General features: G+C 55.6%; 2 protein-coding genes across 4 annotated transcripts in view; one reads left to right on the top strand and one right to left on the bottom strand.

Moving 5' to 3' along the window:
- RPL38 (ribosomal protein L38) overlaps nt 1-23,411 on the bottom strand; it is a 797,591-nt gene that overhangs the window by 721,689 nt on the left and 52,491 nt on the right. The window contains exon 1 of one of the 2 annotated variants that reach the window (XM_049701918.1): nt 6,205-6,210. The exons of the other annotated variant lie outside the window; for it this stretch is intronic. The gene's annotated coding sequence lies outside the window, so the exon portion shown is untranslated. Of the gene's footprint in view, nt 1-6,204; nt 6,211-23,411 lie in introns of those variants that run through there. 2 annotated transcript variants of the gene reach the window in all.
- On the top strand, nt 853-22,842 carry CDC42EP4 (CDC42 effector protein 4). 2 transcript variants are annotated; one of them, XM_033438409.2, is made up of 2 exons: nt 853-2,119; nt 20,107-22,842. In XM_033438409.2, the coding sequence occupies exon 2, from the start codon at nt 20,221-20,223 to the stop codon at nt 21,274-21,276; it is 1,056 nt and encodes a 351-aa protein (XP_033294300.1). In that variant the 5' UTR covers nt 853-2,119; nt 20,107-20,220; the 3' UTR covers nt 21,277-22,842. The 2 variants fall into 2 exon arrangements, with proteins under 2 accessions (XP_033294300.1, XP_033294301.1); XM_033438410.2 differs by lacking the exon at nt 853-2,119 and adding an exon at nt 2,132-3,130.

Below are 23,411 nucleotides of genomic sequence, written 5' to 3'. Positions count from 1 at the left end.
CAGCTGTGAGAATCACACACGCCCAAGTCCCATGGGCAGGTCCCAGCAGCTAGAACAGGCAGAGACACACGTCCCGGCCTAAAGGCTTATAGGTCAAGTTACACCAAAGGTGCAGTTAAGACCTCAAATCCTTCTCCAAAGTCAGGGGCTTGGAACTTGCCAGAAATTTCAAGGTAGGTATTCAAGCTTCAAGTTTTCCATTTTGTTAGTTTCCTCTGATTATCTGTAGGCAGCTCTAGTCTGAAAGCTCGGAGCAGAACTTAGCCTCAGCAAAGGCCACTCGAATTTCACAGATCTGGGATTCCAACCATCAGAGAAAATTAGCACTTTGTTTTTATTTCATTTTTTTAATTGAAGTATAGTTGATTTACAATGTTGTATTAGTTTCAGGTGTATAGCAAAGTGATTCAGATATATATATTTTTTTTCAGATTCTTTTCCCATATAGGTTATTACAAATATTGAGTAGCGTTCCCTGTGCTCTACAGTAGGTCCTTGTTATCTATTTTATATATAGTGTGTGTATATGTTACTCCCAAATTCCTAATTTATCCTTCCCAGCACTTTCTTTCAATCAAGACTCCCTGCCAGTGTGCTAGCAATGCAGGGGTGACCAGTCTCGAGAAGCATCTACTGAGCTCCTTCCCAGAGCAGCCTGTAACCACTGAGGGCCTACTGAGGGCAGGGATTGGACCACTGAGGGCCTACTGAGGGCAGGGATTGGACCACTGAGGGCCTACTGAGGGCAGGGATTGGACCACTGAGGGCCTACTGAGGGCAGGGATTGGACCACTGAGGGCCTACTGAGGGCAGGGATTGGACTTAATTCACCTTTATCCCCAAAGGCAAACTTCAATGAACGTTCAATGTTTGTGGAAGGACAGACACCTGTTAAAGGAGAACCAATTACTAACAGCTAGACCTAAAGACAAAATAATTGGTTAACAATGGAGGGAAAGAGAAGTGGTGGGGGGAGGTGCCTCAGAGAATCAGGAAAGTTTTAGGGCACAGATAAGACTTCAGCTTTGATTTTAGGTGGAAGGGACCTCAGATACCAGCACTGGGGGAGGGTTTACTGGGAGCCCTGTCCGGGAAGGTACCAGCCCAAAGGGACCCACTGAGGGGTCCCATTGAAGATCAGTGGGAGGGAGTCTGGTGGCCTCTACCACCCGGATCCCCTTCTCTTAAAACAAAAACCCAGGCGAGGGAGCTGCTAACAGCTAGGGAGCTTTCACTTTGTGCTGTGTACTCTCCTGGGCCACTTTATTAGTAACGATCATTTACCAATGGAAGTTACTCCTCTAAAAAGATTCTCATAGGATTCAGGCCGCGGGTCTCAGGAGTGCATCGCCCCCGAGGCTCACTTGGAATAGAACTCCGTTTGGGAGGCTACTCAGGAGGCAAGGGACACAGGGGAAAGCAGGAGGATCAAAGGCAGGTCACCAGGCCCAAATCCTTCTTACACCCGCTCCGGGCCTGGCCTCGGGGCCCAGCTCCTCCCCCATCTCGTTTCCCGTAAGAGGCTGGGATGGAATCCACACCCAGGCGGCGCCGACCCTGGGGGCTTGCATCTCCCTCGTCCTCGGTCGGGGAGGGAGGGAGCAGAAACGCCCCGGGGCGGGGGCTATTGTTGTCTGGTCACTGCTCGGAAGGGAGAAGAGCTTCAGGAGGGTCTCGTGCTAGGCCCCCAGGGGGAGTCGCGCCCCTGACCCCGTGGCCCCAGGTTGGGAGGCGGGGGGGGCGGTCAGGGCCGGAGCGCAGCCAGGCGGGGGCGCCCCGGGGCCCCACCGGCCCGGGTCCAGGATGGCCTCCCGGCCCGAACCGCCCCCCGACGAAGCTCCCGGGGTCTCGGGCTTTCTGATTTGAACCGCGGAGGCCGAGCGGCCCGGCTGAGGTTCCCAACCGCCATTGGCTGCGGCGGCGCGGTGACATCAGCGCGGAGGGGCGCGGGAGGAGCCTGGAAGGGGAGTGTCCGAGAGGCTCCCAGCCCCGAAAGCCCGAGAGCCAGAGAGAAACCGACGCCGCGCGGACATGGGTCGTCAGCCCCGGCGCCTCGCGGAGCCCACGGAGGGGAGAGCGCAGCCGCGCCAGCCCGGCGCTCACGTCTCTGCGGACCCAGGTAGGCGACGGGCACCCGCTTCTGGCCGTGACAGCCACCTGCGCCCTGCGGGGCCTGGGTGGGCTCGGTTGGGGGACCTCGAGCCGCCCTAGGGAGCAGAGGGGATTGAAAAAAACGCGATAGGGGCGGTGGGGAGGGGAGCGGGGCAGAGCTCCCCACTTCTGCGCCCGCCCCGTGTGGCAGGGCTGGGGCCCGGGTGCGTGCGGGGCGGCCCGGGTGTCTGGGACCGGGGCCACGCACCCTGTGTCCGTGCAGAGCGGCTGGGGAGGACGGGGTGGCAGAGAGTCCGGCGAAATCCCGCTCCCAATCGACTTCCTCTCCCCAGACTGGGATTCGCCGGTGCCGCCTCGGGCGCTGCTGGGGGTGGGGATGAGGGTGCGGTGGGACGGGGGACCCGGCTTTTAACGTACCACCCCTTTGCCCGGGTGTGTGTCCCTGGGGGCAGGAGCACAGCCCTCGGCGGCGCGCGGCCCGCGGTCTCCCCGAGGGGGGCGTGAGTGCACAGAGTACTCCATGAATAAGAACCGGATTACTCGCCCGTAGTGGCGGAGGCGTGTACACTATCTCTCGTACGCGCGCTGCAGCACACGCCGCCCAATGTCACCGGGCCGGGGAGAAGAGGGGCGAAGAGCTGCCTGGAAGGGGAACGGCCGAGGGAACAAATGCTCTCTCCCCACCCCTCCCTCCCCGCCCGGCCCCCGCCCCGCGCGCCCGCCTCCTCGGGAGACCTGGAGGCCGAGGCGGGGGTAGGCCGAGGCGCCGACCGGCGGGGTGGGGCCGCTTCCGAGCCCGGGAAGGGGCTACGCGCGGGACCCGGCGGAGCGCTCCCGGCCTGGCCACGAGCCGGGAGCGGTCGGTTAATGATTTAATCGCCCGCTTGGGGCGGTGGAACTGGGATCGGCCGTCTTTAGCTCCGCCCCCTCCCTGGAGCGCCCCCCATCGGGGGCACAAAACTGCCCCCCTGCCCGGGCTGCGTCCCGATGAGCCACTCTGCGGGCCGGGCCGCCTCCGGTGAGTGCTGAGCGGGAATCCGGAGCGAGGGCTGGAGGGCCGAGGCCAGGCGGGCTTCCTGGGGGAGGCCGGAGCCCGAGCCGGGGCGTGTGAGCGTGCGTGCGTGCGTGTGTGTGTGTGTGTGTGTGTATGTGTATGTGTATGTGTATGTGTATGTGTATGAGAGAGAGACTGGGGGAGGGGTGCTCTCTGCTAACTCAAACCAGATTCCTTGTTTCCCGATGAGACGCCGCAGCCTGCGCTTTGGAAGTTTTCTTTTTTTCCCCGGGAGAATGGAGGGGAAATACAATGCTTTTTCTTCTTGCAGCCCCTTGCAATCTGACAGGCTCCCACGTCCCCGGGCTGCGTCCACAGTGCCTATTCTTTGCTCTCTATCTGAGCAGTTGAACGGGGCAAGGGTCCCTGAGCTGTGTGAAGCCCCCAGCTCCTCTTTAGGGTGTTTGGGTGCTGGGGGGGGAGGAGACTCCCTCATCCTTACCCTCAGAGGCCATCTGGACCAGAGCAAGCTCTCCCCATCCAGCCCGCGTAAACAATGAGAGGCCCGGTTACAGGAGGGCTTCCAGCAACGCAACTTCTTTGCACAGTCTGGGTTTCTAATAACTCCCCACCCCCTCGGCCCCCTTTCTGAGGCTGGGGTGGAGGAGGGGACCACCGGCAGGATGGACTGAATTTTAAGAGAACAAAGAACAGGGCACAAAGGAAGGGGAAAGCCGAGCTGTGGATTTCCCCCCAGGAACGGGGAGTTTGCTGGACCGGGGCTGGACCCAGCCAAGCCTGTAGGTGGCCCCAGGGCTCCCGAAGCAGTAACGGGGCACCCACTCGTGACTTGGGAGGCTCCGTCCCTGGGGGGAAGCTAGGACCCTGTGTGAGTCTGGGGGTGCCTGTGGGTTCCAGCTTACATCAGCTGCCCTGTGTGAGCTGCCATGTGACGGACCGATTAGTGTGGTTTATCTCCTCCGAACTTGGACTCTGCCCCTCCAGTCCTTGGGGACAGCTGCTCCTTCCTACAAACAGGGGGTTCAGTGAGCCTTGGGAGATACCCAAGTGGGTTCTCCTGGTCTTCCCAAGGATCCCGGTGACCTTGCAGGGACTGAAAATAAGACAGTGGTTTGGGGTCTCAGCCCCTCTGCCATCTCCCTGAGTTCCTGGAGTCCCTGCTCACTGATGACCATAGCTCACGTGACACTCCGTAGCTCAGGCCTGGACCTTGAGCATTCCTTCCATTTTTCTGGGATTCCCACCTTTCTCTTTCTTGACCCCGCTCTTCCATTTCCCTCTCATTTCTCTCACCCCCGCCCACTCACCGATTCTCCTTCCAGTCCAATGTACGGGCACACCCAGCCTGCTGCTGTCCTGCTGCCCTCACAGGACTGGACACCAGGGAGCCCCCAGCACGTGAGGGTCTAGTCTACAAAGTGGGGAGGTGGGGATGGGCAGATGTTGACCTGGGAGAGGGCTCGGAGACCCTTCTTTGCATGTCAGGAACTTTCCCAGCCGGGCCTCGGGTTGGCTCTGGTTCAGGGATCCTAACCGCCTCCACCTTTGGAGTGGTTGATTGATTTCTGCGGCCAGGACAGGCTGTGCCCAGGTGTGGCAGGCAAGATGTTTGCAGCTGGCCACCCCTCTGTCGCCGTCTTCCCTGCCCCCTCTCCTCTGATTTGGAAGGTGGGAATGGACGCGGCTCAGAGGCCGGAACCGCCTCCTGTGGCTGGAGCTTCCACAGGCTCCAAGGATCTTGTCCCTGTGGGAGGAGGGAAGAGTCTGTCCCTTGGAGGAACAGGCCCTGGGTTGATGCCAGAGATAAGGTTTGGGGGCGGAGGGAGAGGGGTTGAGCAATCTGGCCCTGGAAGCTGAGAGAGCCGCTGTCTTCTGACCTATGTACTGGAGGCTTTTCCTCAACCTTGGGAAAAGGAACCGAGCCCTGGACCCTTCTGGCAGAGTGTCCTGAGGGCCAGCACCTCGGGGGTGCTCCGGAAGGCTGGGCCCCTGCCAGTGTGCTCTGGACAGGGAGCTGGGGTGCGGGACTGTGCTGGGAGGGGCTCGTGCGCATGGCTGGACCTGGCTTTTTCTTGGCTTGCAGGGTGTTGGGAAGGAAGTTGAGCCGTGAGCATCCCGCATTCCCACTCACTGTGTCCCTGAAGCTCTAGCTTAAAATACAAGGAGGCTTGGGCTTCCTTCCAGTAATGTACATCAGAGTCTCCCCCAGGCACTGCCAGCTTGCAGCTCAGGACTCCAGGCCAGGGTGGCAGCACCGACATCCAGAGCCCTCCTTTGCCAGCAGGTGGGGCACTGGTGGTCTCCACTCAGCCTCCCAAACTGCAGAAGGGTCTCCCTTTTGGGTCAGGTGAGCACAGTTTGGGGTTACCCAGACTGTAAGAAACTGCTGGCATTTCCCCCTCATTCCTTCATCCCAGGGGCTGAGGGCATCTGAAAAGCCACAGTGCCAGGGCAAGAAAGATCCCTGGGGCTGTGTTCAGGGACAGCATCTCCTGCTCAGCCAGCGCTGCTCAGACCACCGTCTTCTGCCCTGGCCATCAGGGGTGACAGATGGTGTCAGCCAGGGCAGCCTCTAGCCTCCCTGGGAGAGTCTCTGTGTTCTTATACCTGCATCCAGGCAGTTCTGGGGGTAACTGAACTTGGTCTGCAGACCCCAGCTTCGGATCTCCCCAATGTGGTGACAGTGAAGCCAGGCTCTGTGTTCCGGCGTCTGTTCCCTGACCATCCTTCCCCTCCACACTCAGGTTTCCACTCCCTGCAGCCCTTCTCTGTTCCTCAGAATGTTGCCCTTGGTCCTGAGGGTTTAAGGCTCAATCAGATGGTGGGAGTAGAGAGCCAGAGGGAGCACAGAAGAAACTTAGGGCTGGCAGTGCCATTTGTGGACACCTGTAATGAGAGTCAGGTTAGGTCCAAAGGACCAGGCTATATTTTATTGGGGGCTGACCGTGTTGAGATTTTGTGCATTACTTGTTGCTGGTAGCTGGTCCCCCAGATTCCTACGTTTGCTAACCCACATCCTAGGGAGGAATTGGAGGGCTTTCTCTTTTCCCACCTCCGCCTCATCCACCGTGTTGAACTGAGATCGGAAGGAGCTGAAGTCCTGTCTAAGAAAAGCCAGGCTCCTCCCGCATCTCGAAAAGGTTAAAGGAGAAGGGAAGGCAGATAGGGAAAGAGACCAAGTCTCGGGGCTGCTCGATCCCACTGCTCGTCTGGACTACAATCTATAGCTGGGCTTCGGACGCCCAGAGGACACCCACCGCCCCGCCCCGCCACAGTTCATCTTGGGGCCCCCAGGGACTTTGAAAGGGGTCATCCTGGGAGCCTTTTGGATTAGGTGTCCTCAGGTGACACTGAAGGTATGTGTCCTCTTTGAACTAGGGGAGTGACCGTGGCCAGAGCGTCACTGGGGATGCTGGAATTCTCCTACCTTTCAAGGTATAGACATAAGGCACCTGCTGAGAAGGAACACGTTATAGCATCATTGTCGCAGCAAACACGTTACGAGTGCTCATCCCTTATGCATCCTCGTGTAAGGGCTTTACCTGTGTTAGCTTATTTAATCCTCACAGTAGTTCTAGGAAGTACACGGTATTATCAGTGGCTTTGAAAACTAATGAGGAAACCGAGGCACAGGTAACTTGCCCGGTGTGGCCCAGCCCGCTCGTGATCAGGGTTTCTGGCTCCGGGGTCCCCCAGGCTTGCACGTTCCATCTTGCAGGGTCAAGGTGGAAATTCACCAGCCTGCCCCAGAGCAGCACCAGATGCACTAGGCTCCCTCTGGCGACCCACTCCTCAGCTGAGCGCTGTGCTGCTCTCGGTAGAAGTGAAGTGAAACCAAGCAAGGTCGGGCTGATCTGATTTCAAGCCCTGCCTTCTGAGGCCCCAGGCAGGAGGGAGGAGCAGTGAGGCTCCCACCAGGCACCCCTTCCCTGGTTTCTGGCCACACACACACACCCCTCCCTCCCTCCCTCCCTCCAGGAAGAGCCTGTAAACAAGGAAAGTTGCTGAATGCCCTTGAGCTCTGGAGTCTTGGCTCCAGAGCTGTCACTTCCTGTCACTCCCAGGTCACGGCTCACTCCTGTCCCTCTGGAGCTGTTATAATGGGGGGTTGGGGTGGGCGTGGTCCATATTTCCCAGCATTTATCTGTACTTTCCCTGGAGTGTGGGAGAGCCCAGACTCAGGATATTTTAAGCCAAACGCTATGCAAAAGTGTTTGCCCCGTGGATGTTCACGCGTCCATAACTTTCATCAGATCTTAGAGTCCAGCGCCCCAGTGATGCTTATGACACGCCCCTGATACACCTTTCGGTAAAGTGGGAAAAGCCCAGGGTTCAGAATCAGGCAGACTTCAACAGCTCTGTCCTTAGCAGCTGTGTGACTCGGGTGAAGCATTTAACTCTAAGCCTTAGTTTTCTTGTCTGCAAGATGGGGATGATGATGACAACTCCAGGGGATCGCTGGGAAGAGTACATGTGATAAAGTCTTTCAGATGCCTAGGACAGAGTGATTACTTGGCCCCCAAAAGGCAGTTTAATCAAAATGAAGCAGCTAGCTTGGTACAGAGTAAAGGCTCAGTGAGGTTCATTCCCTTTCTCATACTTCCTCTGTGACCCATGGTCCAGGGAGGGCATATCCACTTGAGCTTCATGGGTAGAATCTAAGATATCATTTCCCACTCTTTAAACTAGACTGGACATTACATTTTCCAGCAATCAAAGGGTAAATTAATTATCCAAGCTACAGTGTGTTTTCCCACAACTCAGCCTGTCTAAGTGACTGGTATCATTTTCCTAAAACTGTAAGAACGGTAACTTCTCTGAGATGGTTGAGAATACCTGCATGAAACCAGTGGTGAGTATCATGATGAACAGAAGTACCCCTAGAACAGCACCAGTGTCAGTAGGAATATAAAGCCAGGCACATAAAGAACTTTTCAGTTTTCGAGTAACCACATTTTTAAAAACTACAGACAGGTGAAATCAATTTTAATATGCTTTACTTAAGCCACTGTGTCAAAAATACTGTCCTTTCACCATGTAATCATAAAAAAATTAATGAGATATTTTACATTATTTTTTCATACAAGGCCTTCAAAAAGCCAGTGTATATTTTACAACTATAGCACATCTCAATTTGGAAGCTACATTTTATAAATAACCAGAATTTGGATTTCCTAAAATGCGCAGCTAAAAGGGCAGATTCACACACTCAAGGTGTTTTAAACGTACTTCAGTTTTCCAATAACTGAACCAAGCATTAAATTTTCATTTAAAATAATTAAAATGAAAGAAAAATTAAAAATTCAGTTCCTTGGTGGCACCAGAAATATTCCAAGCATTCAACAGCCTGATGTGATTAGTGACTACTGTGTTGGATGACTTAGGTTTTGAACAGCACTGTAAACGCCAGGAACAGAGATCTTCATTGTCAGTAGTAGTATGCAACATTATGTTGGCAAGTGTAGCAAATTTAACGAGATAAGAATGAGGAATGGGGGAGGCAGAATTATTATTAGTTGCAGATGATGGGCTGGTCTACTTGCAAAGCCCGAAAAATTTAATTATACAGTTGATTAGGGTGTGTAAGATAGTACAAGCTTAGTAGGGCGGCCATTAAAGAGAGATAAATTTTATTTATTATTTTTTCCTTATACATTTATTTATTTATGGCTGCATTGGGTCTTCATTGCTGCACGCAGGCTTTTCTCTAGTTGCGGCGAGCAGGGGCTACACTTTCTAGCGGTGTGCGGCCTTCTCACTGCAGTGGCTTCTCTTGTTGCGGAGCACGGGCTCTAGGCACGTGGGCTTCAGTAGTTGTGGCTCACAGGCTCTAGAGCGCAGGCTTAGTAGTTGTGGCACCCAGGCTTAGTAGCTCCGCGGCATGTGGGATCTTCCCAGACCAGGGCTCGAACCCGTGTCCTCTGCATTGGCAGACGGATTCTTAACCACTGAGCCACCAGGGAAGCCCAAGATACAAATTTTAAAATTGTAGCTTTCCCACATACCAGCTACAACCAGTCAGAAGCTATAGCTACATAAAAGGGGCAGGGTACAAACCGCTTTCACAACGAGAGGCCATAACATAACTCAGGATAAACTTGCAAGACGTGTGTAAGGCTTGTAGGAAGAAAACCCACAAAATTTAATGGAGAATGTCTAAGAGACTTGAATAAATGGATATGAAGGCGTGATGCTGTGATACAGTTACTTCTTCCCAAATTAATTTATTGTTTGCTTTCAATGCCAATGTAATTCCGTCAGGATTTCTTTTGGAACTGAATAAAATGTTTCTAAAGTCCAACTGGAAGACTAACTGCATTAGAAAAGACAAGACATTTTCAGAGAAAAGTTAGTGTAGGGATATTATTCTACTAGATACTCAAAACATATTTTACAGAGTTGACAGTATAGACCTGGTTTAGGAATGAACAGAGATCAATAAGCAGAAGAGGAAGTTTGGAGAAACCGCAGGGAGTATCTGTATATATCTGACGAAGGTAGCATTTGACTCCTCACTCATATTTTATAGCAGTTTTATACAGAACCAGTAACGAACTTTACTGTTATATTTTTAATTTCTTATAAAATTGTGGGTCATTTAAAATAAATAAGCCACAGACATCTTTGTATTTCCTTTGAGTATTTTTTCTCCATGAGTAGTTTTTCATTATTACCTTACCTAGTCGTTTTAGAAGGAGTGAATATTTTCATAAAACTTGGGAGTGGGGGAGGTCTTTGCTTCATAGTACTAAAGCCAGACATTGTACAACAGATTTGACCGTGTAAAAATTAATAAGCACTCTATGGAAAAGAAAACAACAAAATCACCACATGGAAAATGGGCCTATGATACATTTGCAGGAATATTTGCAAAATATAGTCAACATTTTTAAGAGCCTTCATATTTTAAGTCATGCAAACCCATTGGAAAAGGTGAAGCCGCCTTGCCCCCACGCAGAAAACGTGCAGAAGCCTTCAACAAGCAGTTCACAGGGGAGATGATATTCTTTTTAAATGCTCACCCTCTTAGTAATAGAAGGAATGAAAATTATAAGTTTGAACATGGTGCTGATTGTGGTTTTGTTGTTTCCAATTCAGCTGAGGACACAGTAACACCTGTTGTTGGACACCATCGTCCTGTGTTGGTGAGACTGCAACTTGGTAAAACCTTCTGGAGAACAAGTTAGGAAGAAGAAACAAAAGTAATTTTACTCACTTATAAGTAGGTATCCTCCAGAAATAAGGACTTGGACAGACTTAGCCGGAAGGCTGTTTGTTACAGCGTTTGAACAAAACTGAAACAACCTAGCATTCAGCAGTGGTCTGCTGGATGTAAAACTGAGGCTCTTAGGACTTAACCTAAAATAGTGTAGCGTTAGTTATGAACATGGAACTGTTTTCACTCAAACATAAACAATGGCTGGCTTTATTCATCCCTCTACAATGGAAAGTGCTGCTTGTATTAAAAAAGAGGGAACATGTCTAAATCAGCACAATCCCAGAGAAGCAGCACACCAAGTCCCTTACAGAATGTACAGTTTGAATAGATACACTTTAGAAAGTAACAAGAGATAGGTGAAACGAACACTTTCTTTAACCCAGTATATTCCAATTTTTTTTTTTTTTTTTTTTGCTGTATGCGGGCCTCTCACTGCTGTGGCCTCTCCCGCTGCAGAGCACAGGCTCTGGACGCGCAGGCCCAGCGGCCATGGCTCACGGGCCCAGCCGCTCCGCGGCACGTGGGATCCTCCCAGACCGGGGCACGAACCCGCGTCCCCTGCATCGGCAGGCGGACTCTCAACCACTGCGCCACCAGGGAAGCCCGGGCCCACTCTTTTAACTTTGCTGGGCGAGCCCTGGCTTCTGCTTCAGGGTGGTCCTCCCCACCTCTCACCTCCCGGGGGGTCAGAACATTGGGAGGGTCCTCAGAGCAGGAAGCTGGGATGAGATCTTGTGTAAGGAGGAGCCCATCCGAACCGTCCCTGGGAGCAGGTCTCTGATGGGGGAGTCAGTCAAGTGAGTCTTGGTCCCAAGGTCTTATCTTAGATGACCAGCCTCCCTAATCCCACCCTACCCCCATCCCTCCGTCCATGTGCCGTGTTCTCAGCTGCGGACATCTGAATAAGCCACAGAGCATCACCTCATACAGAAAAGCTTGTGCTCCAAGGTCTGCCAGAAACGGGCTCACACCACCATTTAGTAGCTGGGAGAGTGAGCGAGGGCATTCGTTCCACGTGAGCCTCAGTTTCTCTTTACGATGGAGGCAATCGTGACACCCTCCTTGCAGGGTCCGAGGCGCAAACTTAACGAAGTCCGCACAATGCCTGGCGTGCAGCAGGCACCCAATCAATGAGAACTGCTGACAGCACTGCTAGTTCTGCCTTACTGGTGGTCATGGGCAGCCAGTGGCTGGAGCGCGGGGGTGTCCTTGTGTGACCCCGCCCCTTCTCGTTTCCTCTGCTCTTTTGTAGCCATCAGGAGAGCTGAGCTGGGGCGGTGGAAGCAGCAGAGACCGAACCTTCACCTGCCCAGGGTTCCACTGGGGGATGGCCGTGTGGGAGGGAGGCTGGCCCCCAGCTTAGGGCCTCAGTGTCGCTGGAAATTGGCCATTCTCCGGGGGCGGGGTGTGGGGATCGTTATTTTTCACCTGCTCGGTTGCGGAGGCCCAAGCAGCTGTTGGGAAGCTGGTTCTTTTGGGGGGTCCTAAGCTCCCTATTTCCCCTGCCACCAGGTTTTATAATAGATTGCCTGCTTTCTCCTCCCAAACAACTTAAAAATAAAACGAGGATGTGATAAACTTGTCCATCTGGGGTAGATGCAGATTTAGGGGGACGGGAGAGAAAGAGAACAGACCTCGACGGGAGATTTTTCGATATGAGAGTGTGTGGTCTGAGCCCCGCGCTCCCCCGCCCGGCCCCCACCTGGCGCCTTGTATGGGCTGCAGCTGCTGGACCCTGAGAACTTGAGAGTTTAAAGCTGGTTTGGAAATTAAGATTTTTTTTCCTTAAGCCTTTGATGCTTCGGGATTTTTACTATTATTATTATCCAAACAGCACTACCACATTAAAGGAAACTTAGAAAGAAAAGAGCCCGTTTTCCTCTCAAGCCTGACATCACTCCTGAATCTCTCTGCCTGCCCTTTTGCCTTTATTCGTGAACGTGTATGTGTGTGTAGTGTGTGATCACTGTGTAAGCAAGCCTGAATTCTGCCTTTTTTCCTTCCACTCGATGCCGTCTGGTAAACAGTTTTCCACGTCCTGCGTGGTCTTCGCTGACCCTGCATTTCACGCCTGCAGGACAATCTGTTGAGTTAATGGCTCCTAGTCTTCTCAACCATTTTCTTCTTGTTGGGTGTTAGGTTGTTTCCAGTCTCTTGCTGTTATGAATAAGGCTTCAGTGACTGTCTGTGTCAGGGACTTTTTTCTGCTTTGAAATAGTTCCATAGGGTAGGTTTCCCACCACGGGCGCTCCTGAATCATTCTTGACTGAAAGTCTCTTCAAAGAACCTGCCGTAATTGCCGATGCCCCAAGACCACCCTGTCCTGGGACCACTGTCTCTGAGCAGCATTTGATCCCTGTTTTTTCTTTTCTTTTAAAATTAATTTATTATTTATTTATTTATTTTTGGCTGCGTTGGGTCTTTGTTGCTGCGCGCGGGCTTTCTCTAGTTGCGGCGAGCGGGGGCTACTCTTCGTTGTGGTGCGCGGGCTTCTCATTGCGGTGGCTTCTCTGATGCGGACAACGGGCTCTAGGCGTGAGGGCTCTAGAGCGCAGGCTCAGTAGTTGTGGCGCACAGGCTTAGTTGCTCCGCGGCATGTGGGATCTTCCCGGACCAGGGCTCGAACCCGTGTCCCCTGCATTGGCAGGCGGATTCTTAACCACTGCGCCAGCAGGGAAGCCCTGGTCCCTGGCTTTGTACCACTCTCCCTGCCTGGTGGCACCTAGTACCTGCTGCTGGGTGGGAGGGAAGTCCTTCCCCTCCCCTTTCCAAGCTCAGTGCCACCAAGATGGTAACAGACACAAGAAGGTCTAGCCCGGTGCCTGGCAGTGAGTCAACCCCCGTGGTATCTGCAAAGGACCTTTAGCGATTGGGAGACAGGGCACCTGGCGCCAGTGCCATCTGGGCCCCTCACCAGCTCCTTGGCCTTGGGCAAGTACTCTTCTCCACCCTAGTCGCCCGCCACCGGGCTGGATAATCTCTGGGTGTCCTCCGTCTCAGTCTTAGGAACCGCTGAAGTTGAAGGCATCGTGGATGCCTCCGTGGGAGTCACGTGACATCATGGGTACCGTATTGTGGCACCCGCAGGGGTGTGCAAAAAAATCCACTGAGATGTGATAAGAAAACACCAGAACTTCTGTGTCACATATTGACTTTCTTTAAAAGGAAGAAAACTGAAACATATTCGTTGCTGCATGGATTGACAATAACCATGTATATAAGCTATAAAAGATACACGTGTGTGTGTGCGTAAATTACACGCTCCCTGTTTTGATGTGTGGAGGCCCCTGCACTTTGGGTCCTGCGGGGCTGTTTTAGTGGCTGGAGCCCGGGTGTGGGAGTAAAGCCTTCCATCCATGACCCAGGGCAGATCTCTGAATTGATCCTCTCTATCTATGAGTGGGGTTGCTCCACACCCAGGCATTTTAAGGCGATATTTGACACAGATACACAAGTAGTACAGGAGTTATAATAGTGATATTTCACGTTTCTATCCTGGGCTTTTTTTTTTTTTTTAAATTTAAATGTGGATATTCAGGCTCAGTTTATTTTAAGACGGTGCTTCCTACCACCCTGGTGCAAACGGCGCACTTTCAGATACGAGAGGGCTTGCGGCAGTGTTAGTGAAGGAACTAAAAGCTTCTAAATATACTGAAGTCAGCTAAAAATAACCACGCGGCCCCCACTGAAGTTCCTTCTGTTGTAACAGTGTGCATCAAAGCACCCACAGTTCTCATCCTTTCCCTGTGCTGCCCATCAGCTGTTGGAATGAAACAGTCTTCCCCTTTCTCTGGGATTCCTTATCTTCACAGGATAGGGCTGGGGAGCATTCCAGAAAGCGCTGGATCTTTCTCTGGCGACAGAAGCCAGAGCCCCTAACCTCTTACAGGGCATCGTGGCCCGCGTCGCGCTGCGTTTCTTGCACAATGCCCTGCAGCCTGTTTTTCCAGCTGACAGATGCGGTGTAGCAGAATGCTTCCCCCGTTTTGGCAAAGTCAAGTTCTTCCTGGCGGCAGAAAGTTGGTTGCACCCCGAGGGAAAGGTCCCTGGCCTGCCGGCTGAGACGCACCCCTGGCAGAGGACTCCTGGGCTCGAGCTCCCCTTTGAGTCCGCCCTCCCTCTCCTCCCCTATCCGGGCCCTCAGCTCCTGGTGTCTCCAGCTCCAAAACCTGCCCTGGATGTGCCCCACTCTGTCCATCTCCTTAACCGCACCCTCGTCCTGGCCCCCATCCTCTGCCCTGAATTCCTGCTTCCCCTCCTCCGTGCCTCCCATCCAGCCACTGCCATGGGAACCTCCAAACACACAGATGGGATGGCTTCCTGCTTAGGGAGGTTTCCTTTGGTACCTAGAACGCCATCCAAACTCCGGCCTGGGCTTCCTGTGAGGGCCCCGTGTGACCTGGCTCCTGGGTTTTCATTCCGTTCCTCAAACACAAGCTTGTTCCCCCCTCAGGGCCTTTGCACGTGCTGTCCCCACAGCCCGCATGTTCTTGGCATGCCTGGTTCCTTCTCGTCACTCGGTTCTCAGAGGGGCCTCTCAGAGCCCGTAACTCCCGCGGTCACCCTCCCTCGTTACCCCCTTGACCCTGAGGACTACGAGATACTGTTTTATTCGCTTGTTTACAGCCCCGTCGCCCACCCACCCACCCACCCACACTCACACCACAAGTGTGCCCAGGAAGTCTGGGCTCATCCGCCTCGTTATTTTCACTGCTCTGTCTCCAGGGCCCAGAGGAGTTATGGGGAAATTGGTGGGTATGCAGTAAGTCAGTGAGTGAGTGAGTGAGTGAATGAATGAATAAGGGAACGAAGCCACTTATATCCAGACCAAGCCATGACCGAAGTCATCGTGTCAAATGCCGCGTTGCTGGGGGCTAGAATCGGACGGGATGGGTGGTGAGAAGGGGGCATGGTGATGGAGGGGCTGGCTGCCCGGTGGCCGTGGCAGTGGGCATTGAGGCATGTGTGCTTTGTGTGCCAGGGTGAGCTTCCAGGTCAGCTGCACGGCGGGAGCCCTGCCTGTCTTCCCCGGGAGAGCTCAGGTCTGTCTGGGAGCTGCTGGGCTGAGGTGGGAGGGCAGTGCTCTCTGGACGGCCCGTCGGGGAGGATGAGGGAGGGTCCAGGCCAGGGCTGTCCTCTCCCGTCCCGGGAGCTGAGCTGAGCTGAGGGTGTGCTTGGTGTCGTTGCAACCGGGGGCCTGGCCTTGCAGGGAGGGCCCGTCGCCCCTGGCTTACAGGAATGTCCTGTGGTCAGTGGGCCAAGGGTAGCGGAATCTGATTCCAGCAGAGGCTGGAGAGATGCGAGTTGCTGCTCCGTTTTCCCTTGCTCTGCCAGGAAAGGGGGATGTGGCTTCCGGGGTGGCAGGGTTGGGGAGTCCCCCCGAGGGCGGGCTGTGGGGAGCGGCTGCCTGTCATCTGGCGGCCTGTTTTAGCCACTTCCCCAGAGCTGGGTCACAGGGCTTAGCCACGCCCCCTCCCGAAGCCGCGGCTCTCTGTGCACAGCCCCTTTCCGGGTGGGTGCTCAGGTCCCCCCAGACTTCCCCCAGGACTGGCCCAGGGCACCTGCTCATACTTGTACTCAGAGTTCCACCTCCTCACCCCCAAATTGCTCTCTGTTCAAAGCTTAGGGTGACAGTGTCATGAGGGTACCATAAAACCAAGGATTTAAAACAACCCGGTGAGTGAGCTCTTGCCGGCCCTGAAGCCCGGCCTGTCCAGCCTGAGCTCCAGCTGTAGGGCCCCAGGGCTGCTGCAGCCCCTCCTTGCTGGGCTGGGGGACCAGAGGGAGCTTCTCCGGAAGCTCAGGACTTGGCACATTTTCATGCTGGATGCTGAAGATGGTTTGGTTTTCCACAAGCTGCAAAGCCTCGTTCCCACACCCCCAGGGAGCGAGACCACAGACGGCAGATAAGCGCTGGCCGGACCTGCTCTCCCTTCCTGGGCTGTGGGGCTGTGCAGGGGCCTAGGCATCTCCCTGCCGGCCCCTCTTATCCAAATCTCGAGCTCTACCCTCGAGGACGTGCCAGGGGTGGGGGCCCTTCTGTCCTGTAGCCGCGATGGCCAGGATGCCTGGTCCCTGCCGGTGGCCACAGGGGTCTGCACCATCTCTGCCGAGCCCTGGGCAGCTGGGCCTGCGGTTTCCCTTTCTGTTCTTTTTAATAAGCACTTAAGATCAGGGAAACCACAGCGCCTGACGCTTACTGGCTCTGGGGATTCCTGCCGTTACTTTGAAACCCTTACGCAACTCTGGAGCTTCATGTCACTGAGCCCACAATTCTGATCCTTTATGTTCCCTCCCTTCCCTCCTTCCCTCCCTCCCTCCCTCTCTCCCTCTCTCCCTCTCTCCCTCTCTCTTTTTTTTTTTTTTTTTTTTTTGCGGTATGCGGGCCTCTCACTGTTGTGGCCTCTCCCGTTGCAGAGCACAGGCTCTGGACGTGCAGGCTCAGCGGCCATGGCTCACGGGCCCAGCCGCTCCGCAGCATGTGGGATCTTCCCGGACCAGGACACGAACCCGTGTCCCCTGCATCAGCAGGCGGACTCTCAACCACTGCGCCACCAGGGAAGCCCCTCCTCCCTCTCTTTTTTATTCTTTCTTTTTTTCAGTTTTCTTTCTTTCCTTTTTTTAAATTTGTTTGTTTTTCTGTTCACCTGGTGATTACTATGTGTTTTATTTTCACATGTGCGCGCTCACTCCAGGGCAGGGTTGCCCCCCAGGGGACACTTGGCATTTCTGGAGACATTTTGGTTGTCACAAGCAGGGAAGGGATGCTACTGGCATCTGGTAGGTAGACACCAGGGATGCAGCAGAACATCTTATAATGTGCAGGACGGCTCCCACAGCAGAGAATTCTCTGGCTAAAGGTGTCAGCAGTGTCAGAATCCGCTCCAGGGTAATACAGGAATCTTCTTGAGGCAGCGGCCAGGCTTCTCCTTTCTCTGGACTCTTCCAGCCAGAAGTGGGGAGGGTAACTGACCGGAGATGCTACCCACCAAAGGCCAGAAAGAGGCCTGGCATGGAGTAGAGAGAGCACTGGACCAGGAGACCGGCTTCCAGCCCAGCTCTGCTCTTAGGCACATACATCTGGATAAGTCACTTTGCTTCAGTGAACTTGTTTTCTCATCTGGCAAATGGAAGAGCTGAAGAACACAGGATTCCGTGACCAGAGCCAGGAGCTGAACTGCAGGCAGGTTGATGTGGACCCTTCCTATTCTTGCTTCACTGCGCTGGTGGCAGCAGAAGCCCGAGGGATTCTCCAGTACCAAGAGTGCCTTAGAAACCTGGTTTGATTTTCTTCTATGCCGAACGTGTCTGAGGCCGACTCACTCCATCCTCCTTCTGTCTTGTTTAGCCAAAGAGAGTTTTCCCCAACGTTGGCCTGAGAGCCCATGGCTGGCCCAGAGGGTCACATATGGTGACTCTCTCCTGGAGCGATGTGGAGGGGATGACCCTAAGGCCAGTACTTTTCATGTGTCTAGTTTAGGCGTCAGCAAACTATGGCCCAAATCTGGCCCACCACTTGTTTTTATATATAAAGTTTTTTTGGGACACAGCCATGCCCATTTGTTTACATACGGTCTACTGCTGCTTTCCTACCACTGCGAAGGTGGAGCTGAGAAGCTGGGACCAAGACCGTGTCAGTCATGAAGCTGAGAACCTTTGCTGTCTGGACCTTTATGGAAAACGTTTGCCAAAACCTGGTCTAGCTGTTCCGTGACTTAATTGTTTAGACGTTAGATCCCAGGGCATGGGCAGGAGCGAAGGGCCGGCTCAGAGGTAGGGGAAGAGAACTTTCCTGAGGGTCTCGGGGGAAGGAGGAGAGAGAGGAGGGGGAGCTGACCGACTGTAGTGGGTCATCTCAAGGCCTTTCAGGAGTCCTCACCTGAGTCCGCCCAGCCGGGCTCACCTGTGTGGCAGGTGAGCCCCGGTGTCTCGCCACCCTCCCCTGCCCTGGAGCGACAAGCGCTATGACTGCCTGGGGGTTGGGGGGACCATCTGGCTGGGCATCACCAGCGGGACAAGGAACAAAGAACAAGAGCGAGGGGAGGGGGTTAGAGGGCACAGAGAGGTCAGGCTGGGAGCCCTGGAGCCGGGCCGTAGGCTGAAGTGACCTTGTCCTTGGGCTCAGGAGGGCAGAAAGGGAGCAACCCAGGGGCTGGGGTGGAGGTGGGGGGTGGGAGGGAGGTGTTAGCCTTTCAACAGGTGTTTGAGGATCGACTGTGCCACGCACTGCTGGACGGGATTCAGCGGTGACAGGCCCTTTGGAGCCCTCCGGAAGCTCATAGTTCAGTGGGAAGATGACAGTCAGGCCGAGCCGGCAGTGGTAGAATGACAGAGCCAGTGCCTGCTGGGAGCAAGGGCGTCCACAGTGCTGGGGGTCGGGCAGGAGGTGGTCGGGAGGTCTCACCCGGGCTGAAGCAGCTTTACTGGAAGAAGTGACAGCTCAGCTGAGCCCCGGAAGACGTTGGGTGAGCCAGGTGACCGGTATTCTAGCGGGGAGCTGTGCATGTCCAGCCCTGGAGTCCGGGAGACGGAAGCTCAGGGCCAGGGTGGACCGCAGGGGTAGGGGAGCAGCGAGGAGTGAGGCGGGGACCGGGTGTCGGATCGGGGGGTCTGCACTGGGGACCGGGTTTTGATTTAGCCAAAAGGTGAAGGATGGGGGAAGGGGAAGCAGGGCCAACTGGGATGTGGTGGCCTAGCTTAGGGCAGCATCGGGGGTGAGGAAGAAACCCGGTGGGACATCCTGGGTTGCCCTTGGCAACAGGGAGGATGGGCCTGGAATGTGGGGGCCGATGAGAGCTGTGCTGTTAGCAGGACTGGTGGCCCAGGACCACCCCCTCACCCGCCAGCCTTGGTTAAGTCCCTGCGCCCACATCACCCCACTCTGCTCAGCCCTGCGCTGCTGGGTTTAGCACTGGGGGCTGGTCTGGCTTCAACACTGGACTTCAGCTTGGCCCTTGCCAGGAGCTGCATGGGTGGTACCTGCCAGGAGATTACAGAGGCTCTCCTGGCCTCCCTGCTGATGCTTTTTGGCTCAGGTTAATCACCTGGGGGTCTGCATTCCCAGGGCGCCTCGGCCATCTAGGGTTTAGTCTCCGCCTCCCTGCACCCCTAGTGATTGAAGACACTGGGAGTTTCCCAGTCTTGGTCTCTGAGAGGCGGAGGGTGGATCCTTGGCAAAGAGCTCGGGGCTCCACTGTGGAGACGTCGCAGGCAGGATCCTCACCTCCGGGATCCTCGGGACACCCACCACGGGCCGGAGGGCTGGGGAGCTGGTCCTGTGGGTCCCGGCAGCTCCACCCGATTCTGATTCAGAGAGTGAGCTGCCGCCCACGTCTGTGGAGCACGTCTGTCCCAGGCAGCGCCTCCCTGGGGCCTGTGCTGTCCTCTCCCTCCTCTAAGGACCGTGACTCAGAATGAGGTGTCCACTGACTCCACAGGGGCTGAGGTCAGGCAGCAGGGAGAACTAACTTACAGCGTGTCTCCGGACCGGCTGTTCACTGGAGTCACGTCTCTCCTGGGTCGGCTGCCTGGAGCTGCCTGTGTGCCTCCGCCTCTAGGGGCGTCCTGGTTGCGGGGTGCGGGAGGCACTGTCCTTTAGAAGAAGGCGCTCTCGCTCAAGTCTCCGGGAGAGCGTGCCTGTGGCTACTTGAGCTCAGAAGAGGTGAGCGGAGGTTTAAATAACAGCCACCCCTGAGCAGATGGGCTTTTGTGCTGAGCGGACAGCTGGGTTAACCCTTTCCCTGCTGTTCTCTCCTTGCAGCCCTATGATCTCCTCCTTATCGCCCCCTCCGCCTGCCGGACTTCAGATCTGACCTCGGATCCGCCTGCTGTCTCTGGAGGGGACCCCTCCTCCCCTCCCCCGCCCCCCGGCAAGATGCCGATCCTCAAGCAGCTGGTGTCCAGCTCCGTGCACTCCAAGCGCCGCTCCCGAGTGGACCTCACGGCCGAGATGATCAGCGCCCCGCTGGGCGACTTCCGCCACACCATGCACGTGGGCCGGGCGGGGGACGCCTTTGGGGACACCTCCTTCCTCAACAGCAAGGCTGGGGAGCTGGACAGTGAGTCCGTGGACGAGCAGGCCGCCGCCTCCTCCAAGCGCGGCCTCCTGTCCCGGAAGTTCCGGGGCAGCAAGCGGTCGCAGTCAGTGAGCAGGGGCGACCGGGATCACAGGGACGTGCTGGGCCCCCTGCGGGACTCGGCCCTCTTCGTCAAGAACGCCATGTCCCTGCCTCAGCTGAACGAGAAGGAGGCCGCCGAGAAGGGCTCCAGCAAGCTGCCCAAGAGCCTGTCCTCCAGCCCCGTGAGGAAGGCCACGGGGGAGGGCGGCCCGGAGGAGGCGGGGCCTCGGCGGAATGGGGCCTCCGCCCCCCACTCCCCAGACCCCCTCCTCGACGAGCAGGCCTTCGGGGACCTGGCGGATCTGCCCATGGTACCCAAGGCCAGCTTTGGGCTGAAGCACGCTGAGTCCATCATGTCCTTCCACATCGACCTGGGGCCCTCCATGCTGGGCGACGTCCTCAGCATCATGGACAAGGGGGAGTGGGAACCGGAGGAGGAGGGGGAGGCCGGTTGCCATGGTGACGAGGACCCAGCAGGCGGCCCCACCCAGGCTCCCCCGCTGGCGGCGGCAGCCCCTCTCCCGGCAAGGCAGGAAGGAGCGGGGGGCCCGGACCTGCCCGCGCTGCCGTCGCGTGCGCTGCCGGAGGAGGGCTGGGCCGCGGGGGCCCCCAGCCCCGGCTCGGCCCGCAGCGGGGGCAGCAGCCACACCACGCGGGACAGCAGCTCCCTGTCCAGCTGCGCCTCGGGGGTCCTGGAGGAGCGCAGCCCCGCCTTCCGGGGGCCGGACCGGGCCCGGGCCGCTCTCCTGAGGCAGCCGGACCCCGAGTTCTCCTTCATGGACGAGGAGGAGGAGGACGAGATCCGAGTGTGAGGCCGGCCGGAGGTGGGGGCTCTTGGCTTTGTCTCCTCCCTGTGCCCCCAGCCCTGCAAGGTCAGCCAGGAGCTTGGCTGCGGGCCCCAGACAGACCCTGGACCTCATGGATAAGGGGCGCTGGCCGAGCCTGGGGGCCCTCGGAGGACTTGGAGCTGGCTCGGGTGCCTGACTGCTTTGCACACCCTGCCCTGCCTGAGCTCGTAGGACGGGGCTGTGTTCTCGCAGCGGGACTCGGCTTTCCTCTCCCTCTCCCGGCCTCCAGTGGATTTCCGCTGTCAACTTGAGTCTCTGCCACGTGCAGCGATAATAGGGCAGCCAGGGGCGGCCCAGGGGCGCAAGGGCTAAGGACACTTGACCTGCCTCTTTACTCCTGGCGTTTCTGTTGTGACGGAATAAACGCCCGTGACGGGTCACAAGTCCCGGCCCCTCCCTCCCTCCATCCCCAGCTCCTGCACGGGGAGCCCCACGGAGGAAAGGCGGACCGAATGTGTACAGTGAACGCGACCCCTTCCGCGGGGTGAGAACAGGATGCAGAACGGAAGGAAGGCCCCGGGGCATCTTGAATTTTCAAGAGGGGGCCCTTGCAGGATGACACTAGGACAGGCTGCAGCCCTTGCTCAGTCCCTCTGGGTTTGTTTGTTCTTGTTGTGTTTAAATCTTTTTAGAACGATACCAGGAACGTGTTTGTAGGCCTGCCACCAGAAGGAAAACGAATCCTTTTAGAAAACCTTTATACTAAGTACTTCCAAACTTTATTTAGAACCGTATGGGGTGGAGGTCTGTGCGTGTCTGTCCTCGGCCCCCTCCCGCATAGCTATTAACAACAACAGGCAGCCAGTGTAGAAAATTTCTGGAAAATGATTATTAAAAAAAATGTCATTCCTATGGGGGGATAAAACCTCTTCTGACTGGGTTGTTCAACCCCCGACTGACTACGTCCCTCTGCCAGCAGAGCCCCCTTCCCCACTTCTGAGTCAGTGGTCCTGAGGGTATAGGGTTGCCAGATTTAGCAACAAAACAAAACAAAAACCAGAATGCTGAGTTAAATTAGAGTTTCAGGCATGCAAAGGATGATTTCTTAGTGTAAGTATGCCGCATGCCATGTTTGTAATACACTCATGCTAAAAAATTAGTTGTTGTCTTTCTGAAATTCAGCTTTCACTCTGCGCCCTTAGAACCCCACCCAAGGGGATCGAGTGGAGGTTGGGTGCGAGCCCCCAGGATTCACGGATGATGATTCTTCTGTCCTGGCAACAGGCTGACTTCACCTTCTCCTGTCGCCTTGTAGCCAGTGGAGGGAGGGGGGCGGACAGAACCCGCGGGGTCCAGCCAGGGCTGGCGGCGGGTGCAGCTGCCCTGCCTCCTGAGTTTTGCCAGATCTGGACTCAGACACCACCTTAGTTCTTGAAATGGGTGCTCACTGGTTTCCAGCCGTGCAGCCCCTGCCAGCTGCCGCCCCCCATCTAGACAGCGCTCAGTTCCAGATTCTAAACTGTATATTTTTTTTTTTCCGTGAAAATGTTAAAACAGCAAGGAAACATTAAAATAAAAGGCCTTACAGCATGCCTGGTGTCTGTGTCTGCTTTTTGTCGGGGAGGGGTGGATAGGGGTGAGGGTGCGCATTCAGGGTGCTGGGGCTGCCCGAGCCCCAACGGCACTCGGGGGCCTGAGGGGGCTTCTCTCTCTGTCTCTTTGGGGCCCGCCCCTCCTGCACTACTCTCCAGCTTCTGGAAGGACAACGCCTCACGTGCCCATCAGCCTGGGCAGGCCCTTGTGGGCTCTGGGATTTGGTGTCCCGACTGCCACTTACCACTGGGGGCCCTCGGGCACTTAGTCATGCAGCCACTCTGTGCCTCATCCTCCCCATCTGTTAAATGGGCATCGTGCTGTTCTTACAGGGCTGGGCTGCAGACACAGTCACTGCCGTGGTGTTTGCCAAGGTTTTTTTGGTTTTTATTTATTTATTTATTTGTTTGGTTGCACCAGGTCTTAGTTGCGACAGGCGGGCTCCTTAGTTTCGGCTTGCCGGCTCCTTAGTTGCAGCACGTGGGCTCCTTAGTTGTGGCAGGCAGGCTCCTTAGTTGCGGATCCAGGGCTCCTTTAGTTGCGGTTCGCCAGCTTCTTAGTTGGGG

This window comes from Orcinus orca, chromosome 19 (assembly GCF_937001465.1).
Source record: "Orcinus orca chromosome 19, mOrcOrc1.1, whole genome shotgun sequence".
Lineage (NCBI taxonomy): Eukaryota > Metazoa > Chordata > Mammalia > Artiodactyla > Delphinidae > Orcinus > Orcinus orca.
The sequence above is the reverse complement of the archived record's forward strand: the minus strand, read 5'-3'. Positions and strand labels throughout refer to the sequence as shown.

What these genes read in the sequence shown, in the direction of transcription:
- CDC42EP4 (XM_033438409.2), top strand. Translation starts at nt 20,221, where the DNA reads ATGCCGATCCTCAAGCAGCTGGTGTCCAGCTCCGTGCACTCCAAGCGC.